We start from the raw sequence: 25,767 nt of genomic DNA on the forward strand, positions 1-25,767 counted from the left end.
TAACTCCAGGCGCTGCTTCACAAACCACTGACCACCTCCAGGCGCGTATCCATTGTCTCTCGAGATAAGGAGGCCCAAAAGAAAACTAGCCTAGGACTGTTTGATGGGGACAGTGTAGAGGGAGCTTTGCTTTGTTTCTAACCCATGCTATACCTGCCCTGGGAGTGTTTGGTGGGACAGTGCAGAGGGACCTTTACTCTATCTAATCCATGTTGTAGCTAATCCATGGGCTTGTAGATCAGTGGATATAAGAGGAGAGTTACTCATCCTCCTGTATCCCTCATGATGCAGAATGTGAAAAGAATTCCTCCGAAATAGTTAAAACAGCACAGACTACAACAGAATCTTCAGAAAAACAGTTACATGAAAATTAGATCAATAAATATACTTTTGCTCTATTCAAGGCTGTACTATCTAAACAAGGAGTGTTGCGATGGTACCACTGGGGGAACTGCTGCCTGAGAGTGCTGTTCAATTATCAGACACAGCCCTGATAACAAAAGTAAAATACTGTGGATGCTGAAAATCTGAAATAAAAATCAAAAATGCTGGAAATGCTCAGCAGGTCTGATAGCATCTGCGGAGAGAGAAACAGAGTTAACGTTTCAGGTCGATGACCTATCATCTGCAGTGTAGATGGAGCTTTGCTGCCTAACCTACTGAGTATTTCCAGCATACACTGTTTGTATTTCTAACAACAAACTGCTACGCCTCGCTGGGCTACCGATGCCTTTCCATTGTGTTAATTCAGCTTAGTCTACAGTCTGTCCCCTTCAGCAGCAAGTCTGAAGCCAGAGCCCCGATAACATCATTAGATTTCATTGTTTGAATAAACCCATCACATTAAAAAAGGGAGAATGGGTGGGGTTTGTAAACTGTGTTACTGGTAGCCTTGCAATGTGCGGCCCAGGTGAGCATGCTTCACAGTTTAAACTGCGTTAGAGAAGTGACAGCAGGATATTTGACTGTAATGGGCGTCCCAGCTGCATGCAATCTTGGCCCCTGTCTCAACTCCCACTAACTGAAGTGGGATCTATCTATTTCAGCTTTATGGGATACAAAGGGGTCTTCATTATAAGATAGTCACTAACAAATTCCAACAGAGAATTCAGGAGAAATCTCTTTAACCAGCAAGTGGTGAGAATGTGGAACCCACTACCACAAGTAGTTTATGCAAGTACCATAGAAGACTTTATATGGAAGCTAGATAGGTATATGAAGGAGAAAGGAATAGAAGGATATGTTAATAAGGTGAGATGAAGTAGGATCGGAGGAAGCTCATGTGCAGCATAAACTCTGGCACAGATCAGTTAGGATGAATAGCCTATTTCTGTGGTGTAAAATCTATGCGAAGAGGTGATAGCTCTCACTGAAGCTCTGACAAGGAGTGACACTTGTCCTTATTGTGTGCAAGTGACTGAGCAGCAAGGCATGATATATATGCAGTGGCAAGAGCTTGTCTCAGCCTCTGGAGGTTAATGGCAGGCTGCCAAGCCAGAATAAAACACATTTTAAGCCTTTTCTTGTGGGCAAATCCATAAATAGAGGCCATTAATATAAGCTAGTCACTAATAAATCCAATAAGGAATTCAGAAGAAACTTCTTTATCCAGAAAGTGGTGAGAATGTGGAGCTCGCTACCAAAGGGAATGGTTGAGGTGAATAGTATAGATGCATTTAGGGGGAGGCGAGATAAACGTATGAGGGATAAAGGAATGGAATACTATGTTGATAGGCTGAGATGAAGTAGGGTGGGAAGAAGCTCATGTAGAGCATAAACACCAGCATAGACCAGTAGGGCTGAATGATAAGCCTCTGCTTCACGAGTCAGGAACAGGGCTGGCTTTAGTCACCCAATTTTACCCTTAAACTCACCGCCTCTCTTTCCTCCTTTAAGATGCTCCTTAAAACCTACCTGTTTGACTGTGTTTTTGGTCACCTGTCCTAATATCTGCTTATGTGGCTCTGCATCAAATATTGTTTGAAAACCAGCTGTGTGGAGCACCTTGGTGCATTTTACTATACTATATGAATGCAAGTTGTTGTTGGTGAAGGAATCTGCCCGAGCTGAAAGGTAGCCAGCAGCAGGGAGGTAGAATTAAATGATCTGCTAAGCTCTCTGAAGAACAGCCATGATGTCTGCTGTGAAGTGCAAGGGGGTGCCATTCACCTCCAAAGCCTGGCTCGATTAGACAGCAGACCAGTTTTGTGGTCAAAAACAGCATCTTAGGAAAACACCTTATGTGACAAGGCCTAGCTAAAGATCATAATCATAGAGTTATTACAGCACAGAAAGAGGCCATTCAGCCCAGAGTCCATGTTGGGTCACCACTGCCATTTTGCAGGGCCTGGATTTATCATCTTTATTTACTAAGGTCGTAGATTCACTTCCAAGTCCACAGACTTGACCACATGATTCAGGTTGACTCTCTGGTGCAGTACTGTCGAAGGTGTCATCTTTCACATGAGACCTTAAAACTCGGCCGCGTATGCCTTCTCAGGTGGACACATAAGTTCACATGGCACTATTTTGAAGAACAGCAGGGGAGTTCTCTCCAGGATCCTGGACAATATTTATCCCTCAATCAACATCACAAAAGCAGATTATCTGATCATTATCACATTGCTGTTTGTGGGAGCTTGATGTGCATAAATTGGCTGCTGCATTTACTCCATTACAATGTTGACTACACTTCAAAAACTATTTCATTAGTTGTAAAGCACATTGGGTCATCCAGAGGTCGATAAACATGCTGTAGAAATGCCGGTCCTTTCTTTTGTTTAAGCAAATTGATAATACTTATTGCTGTAATTTATAAACACACGCAGTGGCTCAGCGTGCAACTAAAGGAAATCCATAAAAACATTTGACCTCAAGGGGACAACTCAGATTCCGAACACCTTGTATGCATTTCATAAAAACACATTCATCAGAGCTAAAGCATCCATTTCCACTGTCCGAGTAGGAACAGGAGGCCATTTAGTCCCTTGAACCTGTTCCACCGTCCAGGGAGATCATGAGAACAACAGAAAACCAGAAACCTGGAAATGCATTGTGTTCAAAAAATCTCAAGAAGAAAGCTGGATTAACACACCAGATGTAAACTCTTCAACAGGACTGGAAACTGGGAGGCAAATGAGTTCCTTAATAGGACTGAGTGGGGAGGGAGAACAATATCTTGCATTAAATAGCACTTTTAATGTTTTAGAATATCTCAATGAACTTCACAGGAACGTAAATCAGATAACATTTGACACTGAGTCATACAAGGAAATATTAGGAGGTGACAAACAGGTAGCACAAAAGCAAAATACTGCGGATGCTGGAAATCTGAAACAAAAACAGAAAATGTTGTAAATACACAGCAGGTCAGGCAACATCTGTGGAGAGAGAAACAGAGTTAATGTTTCAGGTCTGCAACCTTTCATCAGAACTGAGAAAAGTTAGAAATGTAATAGGTTTTGAGCAAATGAAAGGGGTGTGGGGAGAAGAACAAAAAAAGGAAAGGTCTGATAATGTGGAGGAGCAGGAGAGATTAAATGACAAAAGATTTCATGGTACAAAGTCAATCCGAAAGAACCGTTCCCTCCCTGACACCCCAACACCTGCCCCCTTTTCCTATAGCACCTTTCCATGCAAGCGCAGGAGATGCAACACCTGCCTTTTTACCTCATCCCTTCCGACCTTCCATGTGTTACAATACTTGCACTTCTTTCAATTTAATATACTGTATTCACTGCTCACGATGTGGTCTCCTCTACACTGGGGAGACTAAAGGCAGATTGCATGATGCTTTGCTCAGTCCGCAAGCATGATCCCGAGCTTCCTGTCACTTGTCGTTTCAATTCTCCACCGTGCTCCCACTCTGACCTTTCTCTCCTTGGCCTGCTATGGTGTTCTAATGAAGCTCCATGCAAGCACGAGGAACAGCACTTCATCTTTCGACTGGGCACTTTACAACCTTCCGGACTCAACATTGAGTTTAATAATTTTAGATCATAGACTCTGCCGACATTTTCTCTTTTTTCATTTTTTTTGCTGGTTTGTTAACCCAGCTTTCCTCAGATTTTTGAACACTATGCATTTAGCTCCGATTAATGTGTTTTTATGAAATGCATACAAGGTGTTCGGAATCTGATCTGTCCCCTTGAGGTCAAATGATTTTATGGATTTCCTTTAGTTGCATGCTCAGCTGTCGCATGTTTAGTTTAGAGATACAGCACTGAAACAGGCCCTTCGGCCCACCGAGTCTGTGCCGACCATCAACCACCCATTTATACTAATGCTACACTAATCCCATATTCCTACCACATCCCCACCTGTCCCTATATTTCCCTACCACCTACCTATATTAGTGGCAATTTATAATGGCCAATTTACCTACCAACCTGCAAGTCTTTTTTTGGCTTGTGGGAGGAAACCGGAGCACCCGGATAAAACCCACGCAGAACTTGCAAACTCCACACAGGCAGTACCCAGAATTGAACCCGGGTCGCTGGAGCTGTGAGGCTGCAGTGCTAACCACTGCGCCACCGTGCCGCCCAATAAATTACAGCAGCCCCCCCTCCCCAACCTCCCCCACCCCCGGCCCCAACCTCCTCCTCCCCTCCCTCCCCCACCCCCGGCCCCAACCTCTCCCCCCCCCACCATCCAGTTTCTTTCTTAATCCCTTTACTTTGTGTTTGGGCAGCTGCTATTCTGCTATTTACACCTCATCCAGACACATCTTTTGTTTCTTTACTTGGCTTTGTACCATGAAGCTTTTTTGCCATTTAATCTCTCCTGCCCTCCACCCTATTGCAGACCTTCCCTTTTGTTCTTCTTCACCCCTTTCACTTGCTCAAAAACTATTAATTTCGATCCTTTGCCAGTTCTGATGAAAGGTCATGACCTGAAACATTAACTCTGTTTCTCTCTCCACAGACGCTTCCAGACCCGCTGAGTATTTCCAGCATTTTCTGTTTTTGGTGCGACAAAGAGGTAGGTTTTAAGGAACATCTTAAAGGAGGTGAAAGAGGCAGAGAGCTTTAGTGACGGAATTCTAGAGCTTAGAGCCCAGACAGCTGAAGGCGCAGCCACTAACGGTGGGCCAAAGGAAATTGGGGCTACACAAGAGGCAAGAATTGGCAGAACACAGAGTTCTTGGAGGGCTGTTCAGCGGCAGGAGGAAACAACGGTAAGGACATGCCTCACCTCACAATGGAATCCACATACCATTTGCTCTGGTGATATTTAACATATATGATTCAGCACCTATGTTCTTAGACATAAGTACCTTGCAGCACAGGCGCAGGTCATTTGACTTGTGCCTGTGTTGGCTATTTGAAACAGCTGTTCAATTTAGTTCCACAACCCCCACTTTTATACCATAACTCTGCAAGTTAGTCCTCTTGAAGTACAGCTGCCTTTTGAAAGCTCCTATGAAAACTGCTTCCACTGCCTTTTCAGGTAGTGCATTCCAGATCTTAACAGCACTCTGTGTGAATAAAATTTCTCATACTCCCTCTAGTTCTTTTGCCAATTATTTTCAATCTGTGTTTTCTGGTTACCAACTCCCTTGCCAGAGGAAATAGTCAATGAGGAGAAACTATCAAAAATCCCTCATAATTTTAAACACCTCTATTAAATCTCTTCTGAACCTTCATTGCGAAGGAGAACAATCGCAGCTTTTCCAGTCACTCCATTTAGCTGAAGTCTCTCATAGGAACATACAATGTTGACAGGCAACTGGTCCATCAAATCTGCCCCACATCACAGTGGCTGCAGAATCATGACTAAACACTTCTCTCCTCTGCCAACCTCCTACCCCGTACCCCACTCTACCCCCACACAACCATCTCATCATGTATAACACCAAGATCTCTGCATGGGTGGGACCAAAACAGGACGCAATACTCTGCGGTCTGACCAGCGAGCTGTATAGTGTTAAATTGGTGCCTTTTGATTTATTCTGAATGGTTCTATTAATACAACTCAATACCCTGTTAGCTTTAGCTATAGCTTTTTGACATTGATCATAAACCTTCAGTGATCTGTACACAATAACACTAGGATCTTTTTCTCTCTCGAACTCTTTCAGTTTTGTTCCCATAAGTGATATGCGTAATCTGTGACGATGACTGAATGGTGATATATTGTCAAGTCAGGATGGTGTGAGACTTGGAGGGGAACTTGCAGGTGGTGGTGTCCCCATGTGTCTGCTGCTCTGGTTATTCTAGGTGGTCGAAGTTGTGTGTTTGGAAGGTACTGTTGAAGGAGAGTTGCTGGAATGCATCTTCTATATGGTTTACTGCTGCCACTGTGTGCCAGTGATGGAGGGAGTGAATGTTTAAGATGGTGGATGGGGTATTGCTCAAGTGGGTTGCTTTGTCCTGGATGGTGTCGAGCTTCTTGAGTGTTGTTGGAGCTCCACTCATCCAGGCAAATGGAGAATATTCCATCACACTCCTGACTTGTGCCTTGTAGATGGTGGACAGGCTTTGGGAGGGTCAGGAGAAATGTTCCCTTCAAGTTGCGTGGACGCACAGCCACACAGGGAACAAACAGGCCATGCACAAGCAACATTTTTTAAAGATTTTTTTTATTAATTCATGGGATGTGGGCATCGCTGGCTAGGCCAGCATTTATTGCCCATCCCTTTAATACCCTTGAGAAGGTGGTGGTGAGCTGCCTTCTTGAACCGCTGCAGTCCATGTAGTGTAGGTAGACCCACAGTGCTGTTAGGAAGGAAATTCCAGGATCTTGATCCAGCACACATGTGCGGCATTCATCAGTCTTAAAGGAACCACACAGTGCAATAAGCCAGTTGGGCAAAGAGAAATTAGAGGGAACATTGGTCAGGAGGCGAGTCTTGTTGCAGAATGCGCAGCCTTGAGCTACTCTTGAAGCCACAGTATTTATGTGGCTGGTCCAGTAAAGTTTCTGGTCAATGGTAACCTCCAAGATGTTGATTAGTCGGTCAAGACGTCACTTATGATTCCAGTCAGCCAGTGGCGGTTCTGTGCACGAAGCGGAATCCGGGTTCAAACAGGGAGTTTGCGGGGAGGTGCTCACGGAGCTGTGCAGCAGCAACATGTTGGAAGAAAGGGATGCTGGTTGGAAAGGATGGCCAAGTTGAGCCTGGTCTTTTAAATAAGAAATAGCAAACCATCACAAAAATTGGGCGCTGTTCCAATTCATGGGCTAAGGCATATTTTTCAGACAAGGTACAGAAACTTTGCTGACTTGAGTGTGTTTGACACTGATGCTAGCTGACTGAAATATTTCATTCCCCAACACTTCAGCTGAATGCAAAATCCAAGACAAATAAAAATGCTTCAAGCTAAATCATTTCCACCAATCTTTCCTCACACAGACTGCCATCAAAGTAGATTAACAATGTAGTGGAGCCTTTTCCAGAAACTGTCTACAGCAGCCACATGAAATATGAATTTTGGCAACAGTACGTATGGTTTCTCAATTTCACAGTGAACTGTAAATAATGTGTGTGTTACAGCCAGGCTGCATTGCGGCCAGGTCTAGCAGGACGTATATTTACCACATGTAAAATTCAAGTTCTAGAAGATCTTCTTCAAACAGCTGTGGTTCTGCATTGTTCAGGCAAAGAACTTTCACTGTTAAAAGAAATGCACTCAACATTTTTATTTTATTCGTTCATGGGATGTGGGCGTCGCTGGCTAGGCCAGCATTTATTGCCCATTCCTAATTGCCCTTGAGAAGGTGGTGGTGAGCTGCCTTCTTGAACTGCTGCAGTCCTTGGGGTGTAGGTACACCAACGGTGCTAGCAATTTGATACAACTGAGTCGCTTGCTGGGCCATTTCAGAGGGCATTTAAGAGTCAACCACATTGCTGTGGGTCTGGAGTCACATGTAGGCCAGACCAGGTAAGGACAGCAGGTTTCCTTCCCTAAAGGACATTAGTGAACCAGATGGGTTTTTACAACAATCGATAATGGTCTCATGGTCATCGTTAGATTAGCTTTTAATTCAAGATTTATTATTTGAGTTCAAATTTCACCAACTGCCGTGGTGGGATTTGAACCCATGCCCCCAGAGCATTAGCTTGAGCTCTGGATTACTAGTTCAGTGACATTACCAGGACACCACCAGCTCCCCTTAACCACTACTCCACCGCCTCTCCCTCAAATCAGTCAAGGAAAGCATTAGGGTTCAAAAAAGAAATCTTGTGGAAATAGAGGGTGTGGCAGAGGTATTAAATGAGTATTTTGCATCCGTCTTCATAAAAGAGGATGCTGCCAACGTCACAGTAAAGGAGGTGGTAGTAGAGAAACTGAATAGGACAAAAATAGATAAAGAGGTCTGAAAGTAGCGGTCAGAGTAGTAAAGCCACCCGGCCCAGATTGGAAGCATCCTTGGTACTGAGATAAGTTAAGGGTAGAAATAGCACAGGCTCACGCCACAATCTTTCAATTCCTCCTTGGATTTGGGAGTGGTGCCAGAAGACTACAAATATTACATCGCTGTTCAAAGAATGTGACAAAAGAAATGAATGCTACAACTACAAGCCAGTCAGCCTAATAGTGGTGGGGAAACTTTTAGAGACAATAATCTGGGACAAAATTTAATTGTCACTGTAATTCCCTCACTAAACCTTTTACTTCATGTCCTTCTCTTCAAGACCTTCCTTAAAACCCACTTCACTGATTAAACCTTTGTTTAGCCCCTTCTAATATCTCCTTCTTTGGATCAGTATCCACTTTTGCCTGATTCTGGCTCTTGCGAAGCGCTTGAGAACATTACCCCTATGTTAAAGGTGCTGCATTAATGCATGTTTTTGTTGTAATTGTTTCTAAATAGAAATCTATCCCTGGGGAGATCCATTTGCATACCCTCTTCTGAACATGGTTCCAGGCTTTACTGCAGACCATTACTTTTTTAAGCAGCCTCTCCTACTTTGCCTCATAAGGCCAGAAATACCAATTTAGTTAAAGTAGCTTGTGAAAGACTGCTGGGATTGGGAAGGCTTGGAACTGCATTAAATCAAGAAATATTTGTCTGCCTGTATCTTTTTATGACACGAGTATAATTTCTTCAAGTACAAGATACACACTAGAGAGTTGTGATCAACACTATTAAAACAGCTTAAAATCCCACCTTTCCTTCTCTTCCTTTACTGGCTGGTATAAGTACTCATCTGTGATTCACTACAATATGCTTAATTATAGTTCATTCATTTCTTTTCTATTACCATTAAAATCCCAAAATGACTTCAACCTCATGACTGTGTGCTGTTGCTTAATGTGCTAATCAGTTCAAGATCTTCAATTCATGCCCAACACATTTCTTTCAACTTGTGTGCATCTCACGCCAACAAGAATCAGTCCGTTAAATTAAATAATTGGATAAAGGAAGTCTGAAACATGTTTAATTTGTTCTTTCACAATTTTCAGTCACAGCAACTTTAAAAAAAAAATAAAAGTCCCACCCCAATTTGCAACTAATGTAGTCACAAGGTCTGAATAATGAGAGTCAGCCCATCACACAAGATCAACCATGAAAAACTGACAGCTCCATCATAGCTGGTAGCAGCTTTAAGAAACAGAGTTTTCGTTAAAACGATCTTGAGTAATTCCATGAGCACTGCCCCTCGGACATTGCAGTGCACCCTCAGTACTGCCCCTCCGACAGTGCAGTGTTTCCTCAGTACTAACCATTCGAGAGTGCAGCACTCCCACCATACTGCCCCTCCGACAGTGCAGCACGCCCTCAGTTCTGTCTTTCAGACATTGCAGCATGCCCTCAGTACTGACCCTCCAACAGTGCAACAGGCCCTCAGTACTGCCCTTCCGACAGTGCGGCACTCACTCAGTCCCGCCCCTCCGACAGTGCAGCACTCCCTCAGTCCCGCCCCACTGACAGTGCAGCACTCCCTCAGTCCCGCCCCTCCGACAGTGCAGCACTCCCTCAGTCCCGCCCCTCCGACAGTGCAGCACTCCCTCAGTCCTGCCCCGACAGTGCAGCACTCCCTCAGTCCTGCCCCGACAGTGCAGCACTCCCTCAGTCCTGCCCCTCCGACAGTGCAGCACTCCCTCAGTCCTGCCCCTCCGACAGTGCAGCACTCCCTCAGTCCTGCCCCTCCGACAGTGCAGCACTCCCTCAGTCCTGCCCCTTCGACAGTGCAACACTCCCTCAGTACTGCCCCTCCAGTCGTGCAGCGCTCCCTCAGAACTGCCCCTCCGACAGTGCAGCACTCCCTCAGTCCTGCCCCTCCGACAGTGCAACACTCCTTCAGTACTGCCCCTCCAGTCGTGCAGCGCTCCCTCAGAACTGCCCCTCCGACAGTGCGGCACTCTCTCAGTACTGCCCCTCCGACAGTGCAACACTCCCTCAGTCCTGTCCCTCCGACAGTGCAACACTCCCTCAGTCCTGTCCCTCCGACAGTGCAACACTCCCTCAGTCCTGTCCCTCCGACAGTGCAACACTCCCTCAGTCCTGTCCCTCCGACAGTGCAACACTCCCTCAGTACTATCTCTCTGACAGTGCAATGCTCCCTCAGTACTGCCTCACCAAAAGTACAGCAGTCCCTCAGTACTGACCATTCGACAGTACGATTCCCCCTTAGTACTGCCTCTCCGACAGTGCAGTGCTCCCTCTGCACTGCCTCTCCGACAATGCACTGCTCTCGCAGTACTGCACTGGGATTGTCGGCCTGGATTTTAAGTTGAAATCTCTGGAGTTGGACTTGAACCCATAACCTTCTGACTCAACTGAGCCACACCCGACAGCAACACAACAAACACAAGCAATGTTCCACTTTTGGAGGTCAGGGTACCAATAAAAACACACTATGACGTTGCCGCTCCATCGGCGCCATCTCAGACTTACCAATGAAATTCAGGTACCCTTCCCCTCCCAGAGCATGCGTGATGAGACGGATCATTTTATGTAACTGGATGCCGCGGTCTACCACCACCGTGAGGGGCATCAGAACGCTCATGTTCGTATACATCTCCGCATCCATCAGCCAAAATGCTAAGGTCTTGTCCCCAACAAGGGCCTGTGTAACAAAAGGCGAATGACTGGAAGGTAACCCATGCATCTGATGTGCTTGTAGAGAAAATGACATGGAACACCGTGCTGGATTCATTTCAATAAATCACTAATTATGCTTCAACATTGGATGCAGTGACAAGCAAAGCTGGGATTGTTCTCCTCAGAGCAGAGAAGGTTAAGGGGAGAGTTAATAGAGGAGTTCAAAATTATTCAGTGTTTCGATAGTTAATAGAGAAAAATTGTTTCCAGTGGTAGGAGAGTCGATAACCAGAGGTCACAGATTTAAGGGAATTGACAGAAGAACCAGTGGGAAGATGAGAAATCTTTTTACACAGCAAGGTGTTGTGATCTGGAAGGGATGCCTGAAAGGGCGGTGGAAGCAGATTCGATAGTGACTTTTGAAAGGGGATTGGACAAATATGTGAAAATGAAAAATATGTGGAGCTGTGGGAAAAGGGGAGTGGGATTAATTGATTACCTCTTTCAAAGAAACAGCACAGGCACGATGGGAAAAATGGCCTTCCCCTGTGCTGTATGATTCTATGACATATTCATCTACTTTAAAAGCTATTCTGGCTTCAGCTTCCGTGAAACTTTCAGGTCAGACATGCCAGGTTATACATGGCCAAATAGGAAGTTCCATTCTTTTGCTCCTACTTGCAGAAGGCACAGTGATGAGGAAGAATTTCTTCTGAGTGTCTCTAATCTTTGGAATTCTCTTCCCTAGAGAGCAGTGGAGGCCGAGCCATTGAATATATTCAAGGCTGAGTTGGACAGATTTTTGATCTACAGGGGAGTCAAGGGTTATGGTGGGGATGGGGGGGGGGGGGGGGGGGGGTACAGGCAGGAAAGTGGAGTTAAGGCTACAATCAGATCAGCCATGATCTTATTGAATGACAGAGCAGGCTCGAGGGGCTGAATGGCCTCCTCCTGCTCACATTTCTTATTTTTCGCTTCTACAGGCACGATACACCCACCTCTTAGTGACCATCATTTGACTGCGATTCATCACAGGCAATGGCAATTCTGACCTCAGCAAGCATCATGGATAGCGATCAGGAGTGAAAACCCTGGCTGCTTTCCCTCCCCTTTGCAAAGCCCAGGGATACCAAGGTCAATGGTGGCTTTTAAACCACCTTTTTGTTAATCGTTTGAGGGATGTGGGCATCACTAGCTCGGCCTGCATTTATTACTCATCTCTAATTACCCTTGAGAAGGTGGTGGTGAGCTGCCTTCTTGAACCGCTGCTGTCCTTGGGGTGTAGGTACACCCACAGTGCTGTTTGGAAGGGAGTTCCAGGATTTTGACACAGCAACAGTGAAGGAATGGCAATATAGTTCCAAGTCAGGATGGTGTGTGGCTTGGAGGGGATTCCCATGCATCTGCTGCCCATGCCCTTCTCGGTGGTAGAGGTCGCAGGTTTGGAAAGTGCTGTCAAAAAAGCCTTGGTGAGTTGCTGCAGTGCATCATGTAGATGGTACACACTGCTGCCACTATACATTGGAGGGAATGAATGTTGAAGGTGGCAGATGGAGTGCCAACCCAGCTGGCTGCTTTGTCCTGGATGGTGTCAAGCTTCTTTAGTGCTGTTGGAGCTGCACCCCCCCAGGCAAGTAGAGAGCATTCCATCACACTCCTGACTTGCACCTTGTAGATGGTGGACAGGCTTTGGGGAGTCAGGAGGTGAGTTACTTGCCACAGAATTCCCAGCCTCTAACCTCATCTTGTAGCCACAGCATTTATATGGCTGGTCCAGTTCAGTTTCTGGTCAATGGTAATCCCCAGGATGTTGATAGTGGGGGATTCAGCGATGATAATGCCATTAAATGTCAAGGGCAGATGGTTAGATTCTCTCTTGTTGGAGATGGTCATTGCCTGGCACTTGTGTGGCACGAATGTTACTTGCCACTTATCAGACCAAGCCTGAATGTTGTCCAGGTCTTGCTGCATATGGACATGGGCTGCTTCAGCATCTGAGGAGTCACAAATGGTGAACATTATGCAATCATCAGCGAACATCCCCACTTCTGCCCTTATGATGGGGGAAAACTCATTGATGAAGCAGCTGAAGATGGTTGGGCCTAGGACACTATCCTGAGGAACTCCTGCAGTGATGTCCTGGGACTGAGATGATTGACCTCCAACAACCACAACCATCTTCCTTTGTGCTAGGTATGACTCAAACCAGCAGAGGGTTTTCCCCGATTCCCATTGACTCCAGTTTTGCTAGGGTTCCTTGATGCCATACTCGATTAAATGCTGCCTTGATGTCACGGGTAGTCTTACTCACCTCACCTCTGGAGTTCAGCTCTTTTGTCCAAGTCTGAACCAAGGTTGTAATGAGGTCAGGAGCTGAGTGGTCCTGATGGAAACCAAACTGAGCGTAAGTGAGCAGGTTGTTGCTGAGCAAGTGCCGCTTGATAGCACTGTCGATGACACCTTCCATCACCCCTGTAGCGTCTTTAACATAGTAAAACATCCCAAAGCGCTAGTACTTAATTGGCTGTGAAGTGCTTTGGGACGTCCAGTGGCCATGAAAGGTGCTATGTAAATGCAAGCCTTTCTTTCTTTTCACTGCAGCAATTAACAAACTAAAGTGGACACCGAGCCACTGGTGACTAAACATTTGGTCAGAGAGTCTGGTTTTAAGGAGCGTCTTAAAGGAGGAGAGAGAGGTGGAGAGGTTTAGGGAGGAAATTCCAGAGCTCAGAACCTTGACAGCTGAAAGCATGGCCGGCAACACTGGAGCAATTAAAATCTAGGATGCACATGAGGCCAAAATTAGAGTGGAGCTATCTCAGAAGTTTGTAGGACTGGAGGAGATTGAGATGGGGAGGGACAAGGCAATGGAGGGATTTGAAAACAAGGATGAAAATTTTAAAATCGAGGCATTGCTGGACTGGGAGCTATTGTAGGTCAGGGAGGACAGTGGGTGACAGGTGAATGGGACTTGGTATGAATTAGTTCACGGGCAGCAGAGTTTTGCATCAGTTCAAGTTTACATCTGGTGGAAAATGGGAGGCCGACCAGGAGTGTGTTGGAATAGCGAAGGCTGGAGCTAACAAAGGCATGGATGGATGAGGGCTTCAATGTCAGATAAACTGAGATGGGACAGAGTCAGACAATGTTACAGAAGCTTGAGTAGGCTGTCCTGGTATTGGAACAGGTATGTGGTCAGGGCACAGTTTCAACCAATGTCAAGGGTCAACGAAACCTGGATGAGGCATTACCTGATCGTGGCTTTCAGCGTAGGCAATGCACTTCTCTCCATACCTCCGGTTTGTTAGCGTATAGACAATGTTACCCATGTTCCAGTCTTCATCCTTCAACTCTTTCAATATCTGCGGCCGTTAAGAGGAGTTACAGTTTACACATTGTCCCCGTGGCACAAGCACTTAGTTAAAAATAAATCACATTAGAGCATCATAGTCCGAAACTGACAATCAAAATTGATTAAAAAACGCATTATCTATCTGCAGTCAAGCTCCCCAGTCCTTCCATATTAAAACAGATTAAATTTGTACGCAAATTTTTTGCAGTTATTATGCAATAGAGAAACAATTAAGTCACAGGTAACAGATAAAAATTCTGTGGCAATAGCGGACTTGTTTTACAAATCAAATAATAGTGCTGCTAATTCTGTTCCAAGGCCATCAAATCTAGCTTCAAGCCAATGAGGGGATTTTTAATCCAGCTGTAGAAAAAGGTCTCCAGCTTCACAAAAAAAAAATCTGGCAGGTGACATCTGGAACTGTTAGGACCATCTCTCAGGAGCTACAGGCCTGTGCTTGCTGCTATGCACTGTCTGTAGGCAGTCTCTCATTCAACGGGCACATGCTGAAAAAACACAGAGCGTGTCCACCATTACCTCAAAAGAGAAATGAAGACAAGAAATAGGAGCAGGAGTATACCATACGGCTCAACAAGCCTGCTCCGCCATTCAATACCATCATGACTGATCTTGGGCTTCATCTCCACTTTCCCGCCTGCTCCCCATATCTTTTGATTCCGAGACACCAAAAATCTATACTAATCCAGCCTTAAATATATTCAACGATGGAGCATCCACAACCCTCTGGGGTAGAGAATTCCAAAGATTCACAACCCTCTGAGTGAAGATATTTCTCCTCATCTCAGTCCTAAATGATCAGCCCCTTATCCTGAGACTGTGCCCCCAATGAAATATTGGTTCGTGTTTCATGTGAAAACCTATCAGAATAGTTCTGATGAAGACAATCCACCAGCAACGTAAACCTGTCTTTTTGAATTTCAGAGAATGATAGCTTATTGTGTGTTTCCAGAATCATAGAATCATGCAGCACAGGAGGCCATTCAGTCCATCATGGATGTGTTGGATTTTTTGAACGGGCTATCCAGTTCGTCCCATACCCCTGCACTTTTCCCAAAGGCCTGCAAATTTTTCCATTTAAGTATTTATCCAATTCCCTTTTGAAAGTTAATATTGAATCTACTTCCTCCAGGCAGTGCATTCCAGATCATACCAACTCGTTGCGTTAAAAAAAATTCCCTTTTGGTTCTTTTGCCAATTACCATAAATCAGTAATCTTTTTCTAGTCCAGGTTGGCTCCCATTCACTCCTATTCAACATTCCTCTATGTGAGAAACATTAGGAACAGGAGCAGGTTATTCAGCTTCTCAAGCCTGTTCCCCATTCAGTTCGAAATGGTTGATCTGCATCTCAACTCTCCATATCTCGTGACACCTTTATCCAGCAAACACTAATCTCAGTTTTAAATATCAGAAAATGCTGGAAATACTCAGCAGATCAGGCAGCAGCTGTGGAGAGAGAACTTAAGTTTTCTGATGAAAGGTCATCGACCTGAAACGTTAACTCGGTTTCTCTCTCCACAGATGCTGGCTGACCTGCTGAGTATTTCCAGCATTTTCTGTTTTTATTCCAGATTTCCAGCATCCGCAGTATTTGGTTTTCTAATCTCAGTTTTGAAAGCTCCAATTGATCACCCAGGCATCCACAGCTTCTTGGGGAGATTTCCACTACCCTTTGTGTGAAGAAGTGCTTCCTGACACCCCACCCCCTCCTCCCCCGAATCTATAATTTTAAGGTTATGTCTTCCTGTTACTCTCTATTTACCCCATCAAATCCCCTTAGTTTAAACATTTCAATTAAACCGCCCCTAAACTTTCTAAATGAAAAGGAACAAAAGAGCAAGCAAGGAGGCTCTGTTGAATGAGTACTAGACACTAGTTTGGCCTCAGCTGGAGGACTGCACCCAGTTCTGGGTGCCGCACTTAAGGAAAGGTGTGAAAGCATTGGAGAGAGTACAGAAAAGATTCACAAGACTGGTTCCAGGGATGAGGAACCTCAGTTATGAAGAGAGACTGGAGAGGTCTGTTTTCCTGAAAGAGAAGACTGAGAGGTGACTTGATAGAGGTATTCAAAATCATGAGGGGTCTGGACAGAGTAGATAGGGAGAAACTGTTCCCTCTCGTGAAAGGATCGAGAATGAGAGGGCACAGGTTTAAAGTATTTGGTAAGAGAAGCAAAAGTGAAATGAGGAAAAACTTTTTCACGCAGCCTATGGTTCAGGTCTGGAATTCTCTGTCTGAGAATGTGCTGGAGACAGGTTCAACTGAAGCATTCAAAAGGGAATTAGACAGTTAACTGAAAAAGAAGAATGCGCAGGGTTACAGGAGAAGGCAGTGGAATGGCACTAGGTGAACAGGTCATTCGGAGAGCGAATGCAGACACAATGGGCTGAATGGCCTCCTTCTGTGCTGTAATAATTCTGTGATTCTGAAAAGCCAGGCTTATGCCACCTGTCCTCACGATAAGATGTTTGTTCTAAAATGGAGCAAACAATAGAAGGAACTGCAATGATTCCAGTTGGTGGGATGGGCAGAGGCAGAAACAGGCTTCTGGAAAAAACACAGAAAGCAAACTGTCTCTGAGGAATGCACTGCAGAATCTGCATCACTGCTACCTACTGTAACAACCTAAATAGTATAGTATAAAAATTATATTACTAGAACAGCACCTCAGTGGTTGAGATTTCAAATCCCAACATGGCAAATTTTGAAACAAAATTCTATAAATTTGAAGAAAAGGAGCTTGCATGTCTATGACACCTTTCACTACCTCAGAATGGCACAAAATATTTTATGCTAATGAAGTACTTTTTGAATTGTAGTCACTGTTGTAATGTTGGAAACGTAGCAGTCAATTTCCTTAAAATCCCACAGACAGCAGTGTGATAATGATCAGAAATCTATTTCACAGATGCTAGTTGAGAGGCAAATATTGTCCAGGAGAATTCCCCTGCTCTCCTTTGAATAATGGCTGTGGAATCAGTCAAGCTAAGGGGACAGAAGAAACCTCTTTTTAAAGATCTCAACCAAAAGACGCCACTTCCGACAGTGCAGCACTCCCCCATTGCTGCACTGGAGTATCAGCCTGGATTATGTGATCAAATCTCTGGAGTGGGAGTTGAACCACGACCCACTGACTCACAGGCAAGAGTGCTACCCACTGGGCCATGGCTGATGCTTAGTAATTTGTGGGGCACGTCCACAAAATAAAACCCATCAAAGCATTGGATTATTGCTTAAAAACCTAAATGGTCCACTCATGTCCTACAGGAGCCTATCAACCCGACCTGATCCTATACACGACTTCAGTCCCACACTACAGGTTAACAGTTAGTGCCCTCTGATGTAGTCCAACAAGCCACTCTGGACTACGAGGGATGGGAAATCAATGTGCTCTTGCATGACTGCTCTTAAAAGCCATGCACCCTAGTGAACTAGAAATTTAACCTGATAAACTTGCACTTTGCACATAACATATGCTTTAAACATACAATAGACTAATTAGGGTGCTATTCTGCCCAGATTTATCTACTGTTGGATTGTCAATTTGACATTAAATAGATCTGTACAACACTCAAGTCAGAAAATTTGTTTTCTCTGCTGTTCTGCTGCGTACACATGACCAGCCTAAACACCATCACAACAGTTTTGCACCAAACAAAATCCAATGATTTTACTTTTAAACTGTTACCACTATAAGCTGTACATCTTTAAAAACAAAGAGAGATTAAACATCTCTTAACATCAACCCACAAAGGTTCTATGGTATCAAAAGAAAAATACACAAAGAATTTGCATTTCTGTAGTGTCATTCACCAACTCAGGACATCCAAAAGTGTTTTACAGCCAATGAAGTACTTTTCAAAGTGCTGTCAATGTTGTAATCTAGGGAAATGTTGCAGCCAATTTATGCACAGCAAGATCCCACAAACAGCCATGTGCTAATGACTGGATAATATGTTTTGTTTTAGTGACACTGGTCAAGGGATAAATACTGGCTCAGGACACCAGGCAAAACTCCTCTGCTCTTCAAAATAGTGCCTTGGGTTGTTTTATGTTGACCTGACAGGGAAGATGGTGCCTCGGCTTAATGTCTCAGCTGAAAAGTGGCATCTCCAACAGTGTGGCACTCTCTCAGTACTGGCACTGCAGTGTCAGCCTGGATTGTATGATGGAGTTGGGAATTGAACTTACTGCCTTGTGACAGAGGTAACAGTACTACCCACTGAGCCAAGGCTAGGTTAAGATCAGGTTAAATATTGTAGTTCATTTCTTTGTGTGTATGCGGAGAATGAAATGTTCCAAGGCTTCAAAGATCACCCGACTACTTTCTTAATGAGAGATAGTATGGGTGTAGGAGCTTAAATAAATGGATTCCTCTTATTTCTGCCCCTTCCCTTCATATGGTTGAACACTCGAATACTTGTAATTTGCAATATATACATTTGTCATGCAGGCTCCCATCTACCAAGCAAGAGGCATATTAATTTCGCCACGTGGACATTACATTTCAAACTGTTGTTGAACTGAAGAAAGAAATTGCTTTAAAAAATTGCCAGATCTTGGGTGGAAAGACATTTTCATATTAACAGACAGTGCTTGGAAAGGACAAAGGACCCTTCCCGGACACATTCAACACACAATGGACTTTTGGTCACCAGACATTGAAGATGGGGGAGCTCGCATTCCAAGTTGACTGCTAAGATGCCTGAATACAAAAAGGACATGGTCAAATCAGCTAGTCACATGACTAACCTGCTGGGCAACATGAGTTTTTTGAATCTGTGCAAACAGTTTGGGCAGAAAGCAGAATGCACCTGGACTGAGAAGATCTCTCCTGGCTGGGTCGCCACAGCCTCTCCTGTCTGCCTGCTCCCATCTCTTTCTCATGGAACTCCATGAGACACATGAATTGCAAGAGAGAAAAGGCTCCTACAGTGAACAAGATTTAAGAAGAATACTGAGCCCCAACGAAAAGCAAGATCTACCTACAATCAAGTACTCTAAAATGAGTTCTATGATGCGTAACACAAAAAACCTCCTCAGATATTGCCTCAAAATTTTCCACTTAATTTTTTCTGTTTTCTTTCTGTCTCTATCTGCATGCATGTATTGCATGTGCATGCTAGCGTGGGCGTGTCATGTATCCGTAGGCGTTAACCGAATTAGAGTTTAAGTTTAATAAAATTGCACTTTTTAAAAAATTCATTCATGGGATGTGTGCGTCGCTGGCTGGACCAGCATTTATTGCCCATCCCGAACTGCCCTTGAGAAGGTGGTGATGAGCTGCCTTCTTGAACCATTGCAGGCCATGTGAGGTCGGTACATCCACCCGTGCTGTTAGGGAGTCCAGGATTTTGACCCAGCGACAGTGAAGGAACGGCGATATAGTTCCAAGTCAGAATGGTGTGTGACTTGGAGGGAAACTTGCAGGTGGTGGTGTTCTTTTGTATTTGCTGCCCTTGCTCTTCCAGTTGGTTGAGGTCACGGGTTTGGAAGGTGCTGTCGAAACAGCCTTGGTGTATTGCTGCAGTGCATCTTGTAGATTGTACACACTGCTGCCACTGTGCGTCGGTGGTGGAGGGAGTGAATGTTTGTGGATTGGGTGACAATCAAGCAGGCTGCTTTGTCCTGGATGGCGTCGAGCTTCTTCAGTGTTGTTGGAGCTGCACCCATCCAGGCAAGTGGAGAGTATTCCATCACACTCTTGACTTGTGCCTTTTAGATGGTGAACATGCTTTGGGGGGTTTGGAGGTGAGTTACTCGCCTCAGGATTCCTAGCCTCTGACCTGCTCTTGTAACCACAGTACTTTTATGGCTACTCCAGTTCAGTTTCTAGTCAATGGTAACACCGAGGATGTTGATAGTGAGGGATTCAGCGATCCTAATGCCATTGAACATTGAATGTCAAGGGGAGATGGTTTGATTTCTCTTGTTGGAGATGGTGATTGCCTGGCACTTGTGTGGCGCAAATGTTACTTGCCACTTACCAGCCCAAGCCTGGATATTATCCAGGTCTTGCTGCATTTCTACACGGACTGCTTCAGTATCTGAGGAGTTGTGAAAGGTACTGAACATTGTGCAATCAAAAGCGAACATCCCCACTTCTGACCTTATGATTGAAAGGAGGTCATTGATGAAGCAGCTGAAGATGGTTGGGCCTAGGACACTACCCTGAGGAACTCCTGCAGTGATGTCCTGCAGCTTAGATGATTGACCTCCAACAACCACAACCATCTTCCTTTGCGCTAGGTTTGACTACAACCAGCAGAGAGTTTTCCCCCGATTCCCATTGACTTCAGTTTTGCTAGGGTTCCTTGATGCCATACTCAGTCAAATGTTGCCTTGATGTCAAGGGCAGTCACTCTCACCTCACCTCTTGAGTTCAGCTCTTTTGTCCATGTTTGAACCAAGGCTGTAATGAGGTCAAGAGCTGAGTGGCCCTGGCGGAACCAAAACTGAGCATCATTGAGCAGGTTAGTGCAAAGCAAGTGCTGCTTGATGGCACTGTTGATGATACCTTCCATCACTTTACTGATGATTGAGAGTAGGCTGATGTGGCGGTAATTGGCCGGGTTGGACTTGTTCTGTTTTTTGTGTGCAGGAGATACCTGGGCAATTTTCCACATTGCCAGGTAGATGCCCATGTTGTAACTGTACTGGAAGAGCTTGGCTAGGTGCGCGGCAAGTTCTGGAGCACAGGTCTTCAGTACTATTGCCGGAATATTGTCAGGGCCCATAGCCTTTGCAGTATCCAGTGCCTTCAGTCGTTTCTTGATATCATGCGGAGTGAATCGAATTGGCTGCAGTCTGTCAGCTGTGATGCTGGGGATTTCAGGAGGAGGCCAAGATGGATCATCAACTCGGCACTTCTGGCTGAAGATTGCTGCAAATGCTTCAGTCTTGTCTTTCGCACTGATGTGCTGGGCTCCCCCATCATTGAGGATGGGGATATTTGTGGAGCCACCTCCTCCAGTTAGTTGTTTAATTGTCCACCACCATTCACGGCTGGATGTGGCAGGACGGCAGAGCTTAGATCCGATCTGTTGGTTATGGGATCGCTTAGCTCTGTCTATCGCATGCTGCTTACAGAGTTTGGCAAGCAAGCAGTCCTGTATTGTAGCTTCATCAGGTTGACACCTCATTTTGAGATATGCCTGGTGCTGCTCCTGGCATGCTCTCTTGCACTCTTCATTGAACCAGGGGTGGTCTCTTGGCTTGATAGTACTGGTAGAGTGGGGGATATGCCGGGTCATGAGTTTACAGATTGTGCTTGAGTAGAGTCACAGAGTCATACAGCACAGAAACAGGCCCCTCGGCCCACAGTGTCTGTGCCGACCATCAGGCACCTAACTATTCTAATCCCATTTTCCAGCACTTGGCCCATAGCCTTGTATGCTATGGCGTTTCCAAGTACACATCTAAATATTTCTTAAATTTTGTGAGGATTCCTGCCTCGACCACCTCTTCAGGCAGTGCGTTCCAGATTCCAACCATCCTCTGAGTGAAAAATGTTTTCCTCAAATCCCCTCCAAACCTCCTGCCCCTTACCTTAAATCTATGCCCCCTGGTTATTAACCCCTCTGCTAAAGGAACAAGTTTCTTCCTATCTAACCTATCAATGCCCCTCATAATTTTGTATACCTCAATCAGGTCCCCCCTCAGCCTTCTCTGCTCTAAGGAAAACAACCCAAGCCTATCCAGTCTCTCTTCATAGCTGAAATGCTCCAGCCCAGGCAATATCCTGGTGAATCTCCTCTGCACCCTCTCCAGGGCAATCACATCCTTCCTATAGTGTGGTGACCAGAACTGTACACAGTACTCCAGCTGTGGCCCAAATAGCGTTTTATACAGCTCCATCATAACCACCCTGCTCTTATATTCTATGCCTTGGCTAATAAAGGCAACTATCCCATATGCCTTCCTAACCACCTTGTCTACCTGTGCTGCTGCCTTCAGTGATCTATGGACAAGTACACCAAGGTCCCTGTGTACTTCCTAGGGTCCTACCGTCCATTGTATATTCCCTTGCCTTGCTAATCCTCCCAAAATGCATTACCTCACACTTCTCAGGATTAAATTCCATTTGCCACTGCTCTGCCCATCCTACCAGCACATCTATTTCGTCCTTTAATCTAAGGCTTTCCTCCGCACTATTTACGACACCACCAGTTTTCGTGTCATCTGCGAACTTACTGATCATACCTCCCATATTCACGTCTAAATCATTAATGTACACTGCAAGGGTCCCAGCACTGATCCCTGTGGTACACCAATTGTCACAGGCTTCACGCACAAAAACAACCCTCGACCTCGACATGCCGAAGACTTGCAGGTTGATAGGTAAATTGGCCATTATAAATTGCCCCTCGTATAGGTAGGTGGTAGGGAAATATAGGGACAGGTGGGGATGTGGTAGGAATATGGAATTAGTGCAGGATTAGTATAAAATGGGTAGTTGATAGTTGGCACAGACTCGGTGGGCCGAAGGGCCTGTTTCAGTGCTGTATCTCTAAACATAAACATCACCCTCTGCCTCCTGCCACGAAGCCAATTTTGGATCCAATTTGCCAAATTGCCCTGGATCCCATGGGCTCTTACCTTCTTAAACAATCTCCCAGGCAGGCCATTATCAAAAGCCTTACTGAAGTCCATGTAGACTATATCAACTGCAAGACCCTCATCTACACATCCAGTCACCACCTTGAAAAATTCAATCAAGTTAGTCAGCCATGCTGACTATCCCTGATTAAGCCCTGCCTCTCCAAGTGGAGATTAATCCTGTTCCTCAGAATTTTTTCCAACGGTTTCCCTACCACTGATGTTAGACTCACTGGCCTGTAATAACCAGGTTTATTCGCTGTCCTCCAATCCTCTGATACCTCTACTGTGGCCAGAGAGGATTTGAAAATTTGTGTCAGAGCCCCTGCTATCTCCTCCCTTGCCTCGCATAACAGCCTGGGATACATCTCATCTGGGCCTGGGGATTTATCCACCTTTAAGCCCGCTAAAACAGCTAATACTTCCTCCCTTTCAATGCTGATATGTTCAAGTATATAACAAACCCCCTCCCTGATCTCCACACCTACATCATCCTTCTCCATAGTGAACACAGATGAAAAGTAATCATTTAACACCTCACCTATGTCCTCCGGCTCCACACACAGATTGCCACGTTGGTCCCTAATGGGCCCTACTCTTTCCCTGATTATTCTCTTGCCCTTAATATACTTATCAAGCGCCTTAGGATTTTCCTTTATCTTGCCCACCAGTGTTTTTTCATGTCCCCTCTTTGTTCTCCTAATTAGTTTTTTTAAGTACCCCCCTACACTTTCTAAACTCCTCTAGTGCATCCACTGTTTTCAGCGCTCTGAATCTGCCATAAGCCTCCTTTTTTTCCTGATCAAATTAGAATTAGAACATTACAGCGCAGTACAGGCCCTTCGGCCCTCGATGTTGCGCCGACCTGTGAAACCATCTGACCTACACTATTCCATTTTCATCCATATGTCTATCCAATGACCACTCAAATGCCCTTAAAGTTGGAGAGTCTACTACTGTTGCAGGCAGGGCGTTCCACGCCCCTACTACTCTGAGTAAAGAAACTACCTCTGACATCTGTCCTATATCTATCACCCCTCAACTTAAAGCTATGTCCCCTCGTGTTTGCCATCACCATCCGAGGAAAAAGACTCTCACTATCCACCCTATCCAACCCTCTGATTATCTTATATGTCTCTATTAAGTCACCTCTCCTCCTCCTTCTCTCTAACGAAAACAACCTCAAGTCCCTCAGCCTTTCCTCGTAAGACCTTCCCTCCATACCAGGCAACATCCTAGTAAATCTCCTCTGCACCCTTTCCATAGCTTCCACATCCTTCCTATAATGCGGTGACCAGAACTGCACGCAATACTCCAGGTGCGGTCTCACCAGAGTTTTGTACAGCTGCAGCATGACCTCGTGGCTCCGAAACTCGATCCCCCTACTAATAAAAGCTAACACACCATATGCCTTCTTAACAGCCCTATTAACCTGGGTAGCAACCTTCAGGGATTTATGCACCTGGACACCAAGATCTCTCTGTTCATCTACACTACCAAGAATCTTCCCATTAGCCCAGTACTCTGCATTCCTGTTACTCCTTCCAAAGTGAATCACCTCGCACTTTTCCGCATTAAACTCCATTTGCCATCTCTCAGCCCAGCTCTGCAGCCTATCTATGTCCCTCTGTAACATCCTTCGGCACTATCCACAACTCCACCGACCTTAGTGTCATCCGCAAATTTACTAACCCACCCTTCCACACCCTCTCCCAGGTCATTTATAAAAATGACAAACAGCAGTGGCCCCAAAACAGATCCTTGCGGTACACCACTAGTAACTAAACTCCAGGATGAACATTTGCCATCAACCACCACCCTCTGTCTTCTTTCAGCTAGCCAATTTCTGATCCAAAGCTCTAAATCACCTTCAACCCCATACTTCCGTATTTTCTGCAATAGCCTACCATGGGGAACCTTATCAAACGCCTTACTGAAATCCATATACACCACATCCACTGCTTTACCCTCATCCACCTGTTTGGTCACCTTCTCGAAAAACTCAATAAGGTTTGTGAGGCACGACCTACCCGTCACAAAACCGTGCTGACTATCGCTAATTAACTTATTCTTTTCAAGATGATTATAAATCCTGTCTCTTATAACCTTTTCCAACATTTTACCCACAACCGAAGTAAGGCTCACAGGTCTATAATTACCAGGGCTGTCTCTACTCCCCTTCTTGAACAAGGGGACAACATTTGCTATCCTCCAGTCTTCCGGCACTATTCCTGTCGACAATGACGACATAAAGATCAAGGACAAAGGCTCTGCAATCTCCTCCCTAGCTTCCCAGAGAATCCTAGGATAAATCCCATCTGGCCCAGGGGACTTATCTATTTTCACACTTTCCAAAATTGATAACACCTCCTCCTTGTGAACCTCAATCCCATCTAGCCTAGTAGTCTGAATCTCAGTATTCTCCTCGACAACATTTTCTTTCTCTACTGTAAATACTGACACAAAATATTCATTTAACGCTTCCCCTACCTCCTCTGATTCCACACACATCTTCCCACTACTATCCTTGATTGGCCCGAATCTAACTCTAGTCATTCTTTTATTCCTGATATACCTATAGAAAGCCTTAGGGTTTTCCCTGATCCTATCCGCCAATGACTTCTCGTGTCCTCGCCTTGCTCTTCTTAGCTCTCCCTTTAGATCCTTCCTGGCTAGCTTGTAACTCTCAAGCGCCCTAACTGAGCCTTCACGTCTCATCCTAACATAAGCCTTCTTCTTTCTCTTGACAAGCGCTTCAACTTCTTTCGTAAGCCACGGCTCCCTCGCTCGACAACTTCCTCCCTG

The 25,767-nt window shown here is 45.1% G+C and overlaps 1 protein-coding gene across 4 annotated transcripts in view; it reads right to left on the reverse strand.

Annotated features, from left to right (window-relative positions):
* The window catches only part of gbe1b (glucan (1,4-alpha-), branching enzyme 1b), a 666,883-nt gene that overhangs the window by 163,032 nt on the left and 478,084 nt on the right, over positions 1-25,767 (reverse strand). For all 4 annotated transcript variants that reach the window (XM_068041301.1, XM_068041300.1, XM_068041299.1 and 1 more), the window contains exons 11-12: positions 14,244-14,354; positions 10,846-11,017 (exon numbers count right to left, since the gene is read on the reverse strand). In XM_068041301.1, coding sequence (XP_067897402.1) covers positions 10,846-11,017; positions 14,244-14,354 — 283 coding nt within the window. The remainder of the gene's footprint in view (positions 1-10,845; positions 11,018-14,243; positions 14,355-25,767) is intronic.

Source organism: Heterodontus francisci, chromosome 10 (genome assembly GCF_036365525.1).
Source record: "Heterodontus francisci isolate sHetFra1 chromosome 10, sHetFra1.hap1, whole genome shotgun sequence".
Taxonomy (NCBI): Eukaryota; Metazoa; Chordata; class Chondrichthyes; order Heterodontiformes; family Heterodontidae; genus Heterodontus; species Heterodontus francisci.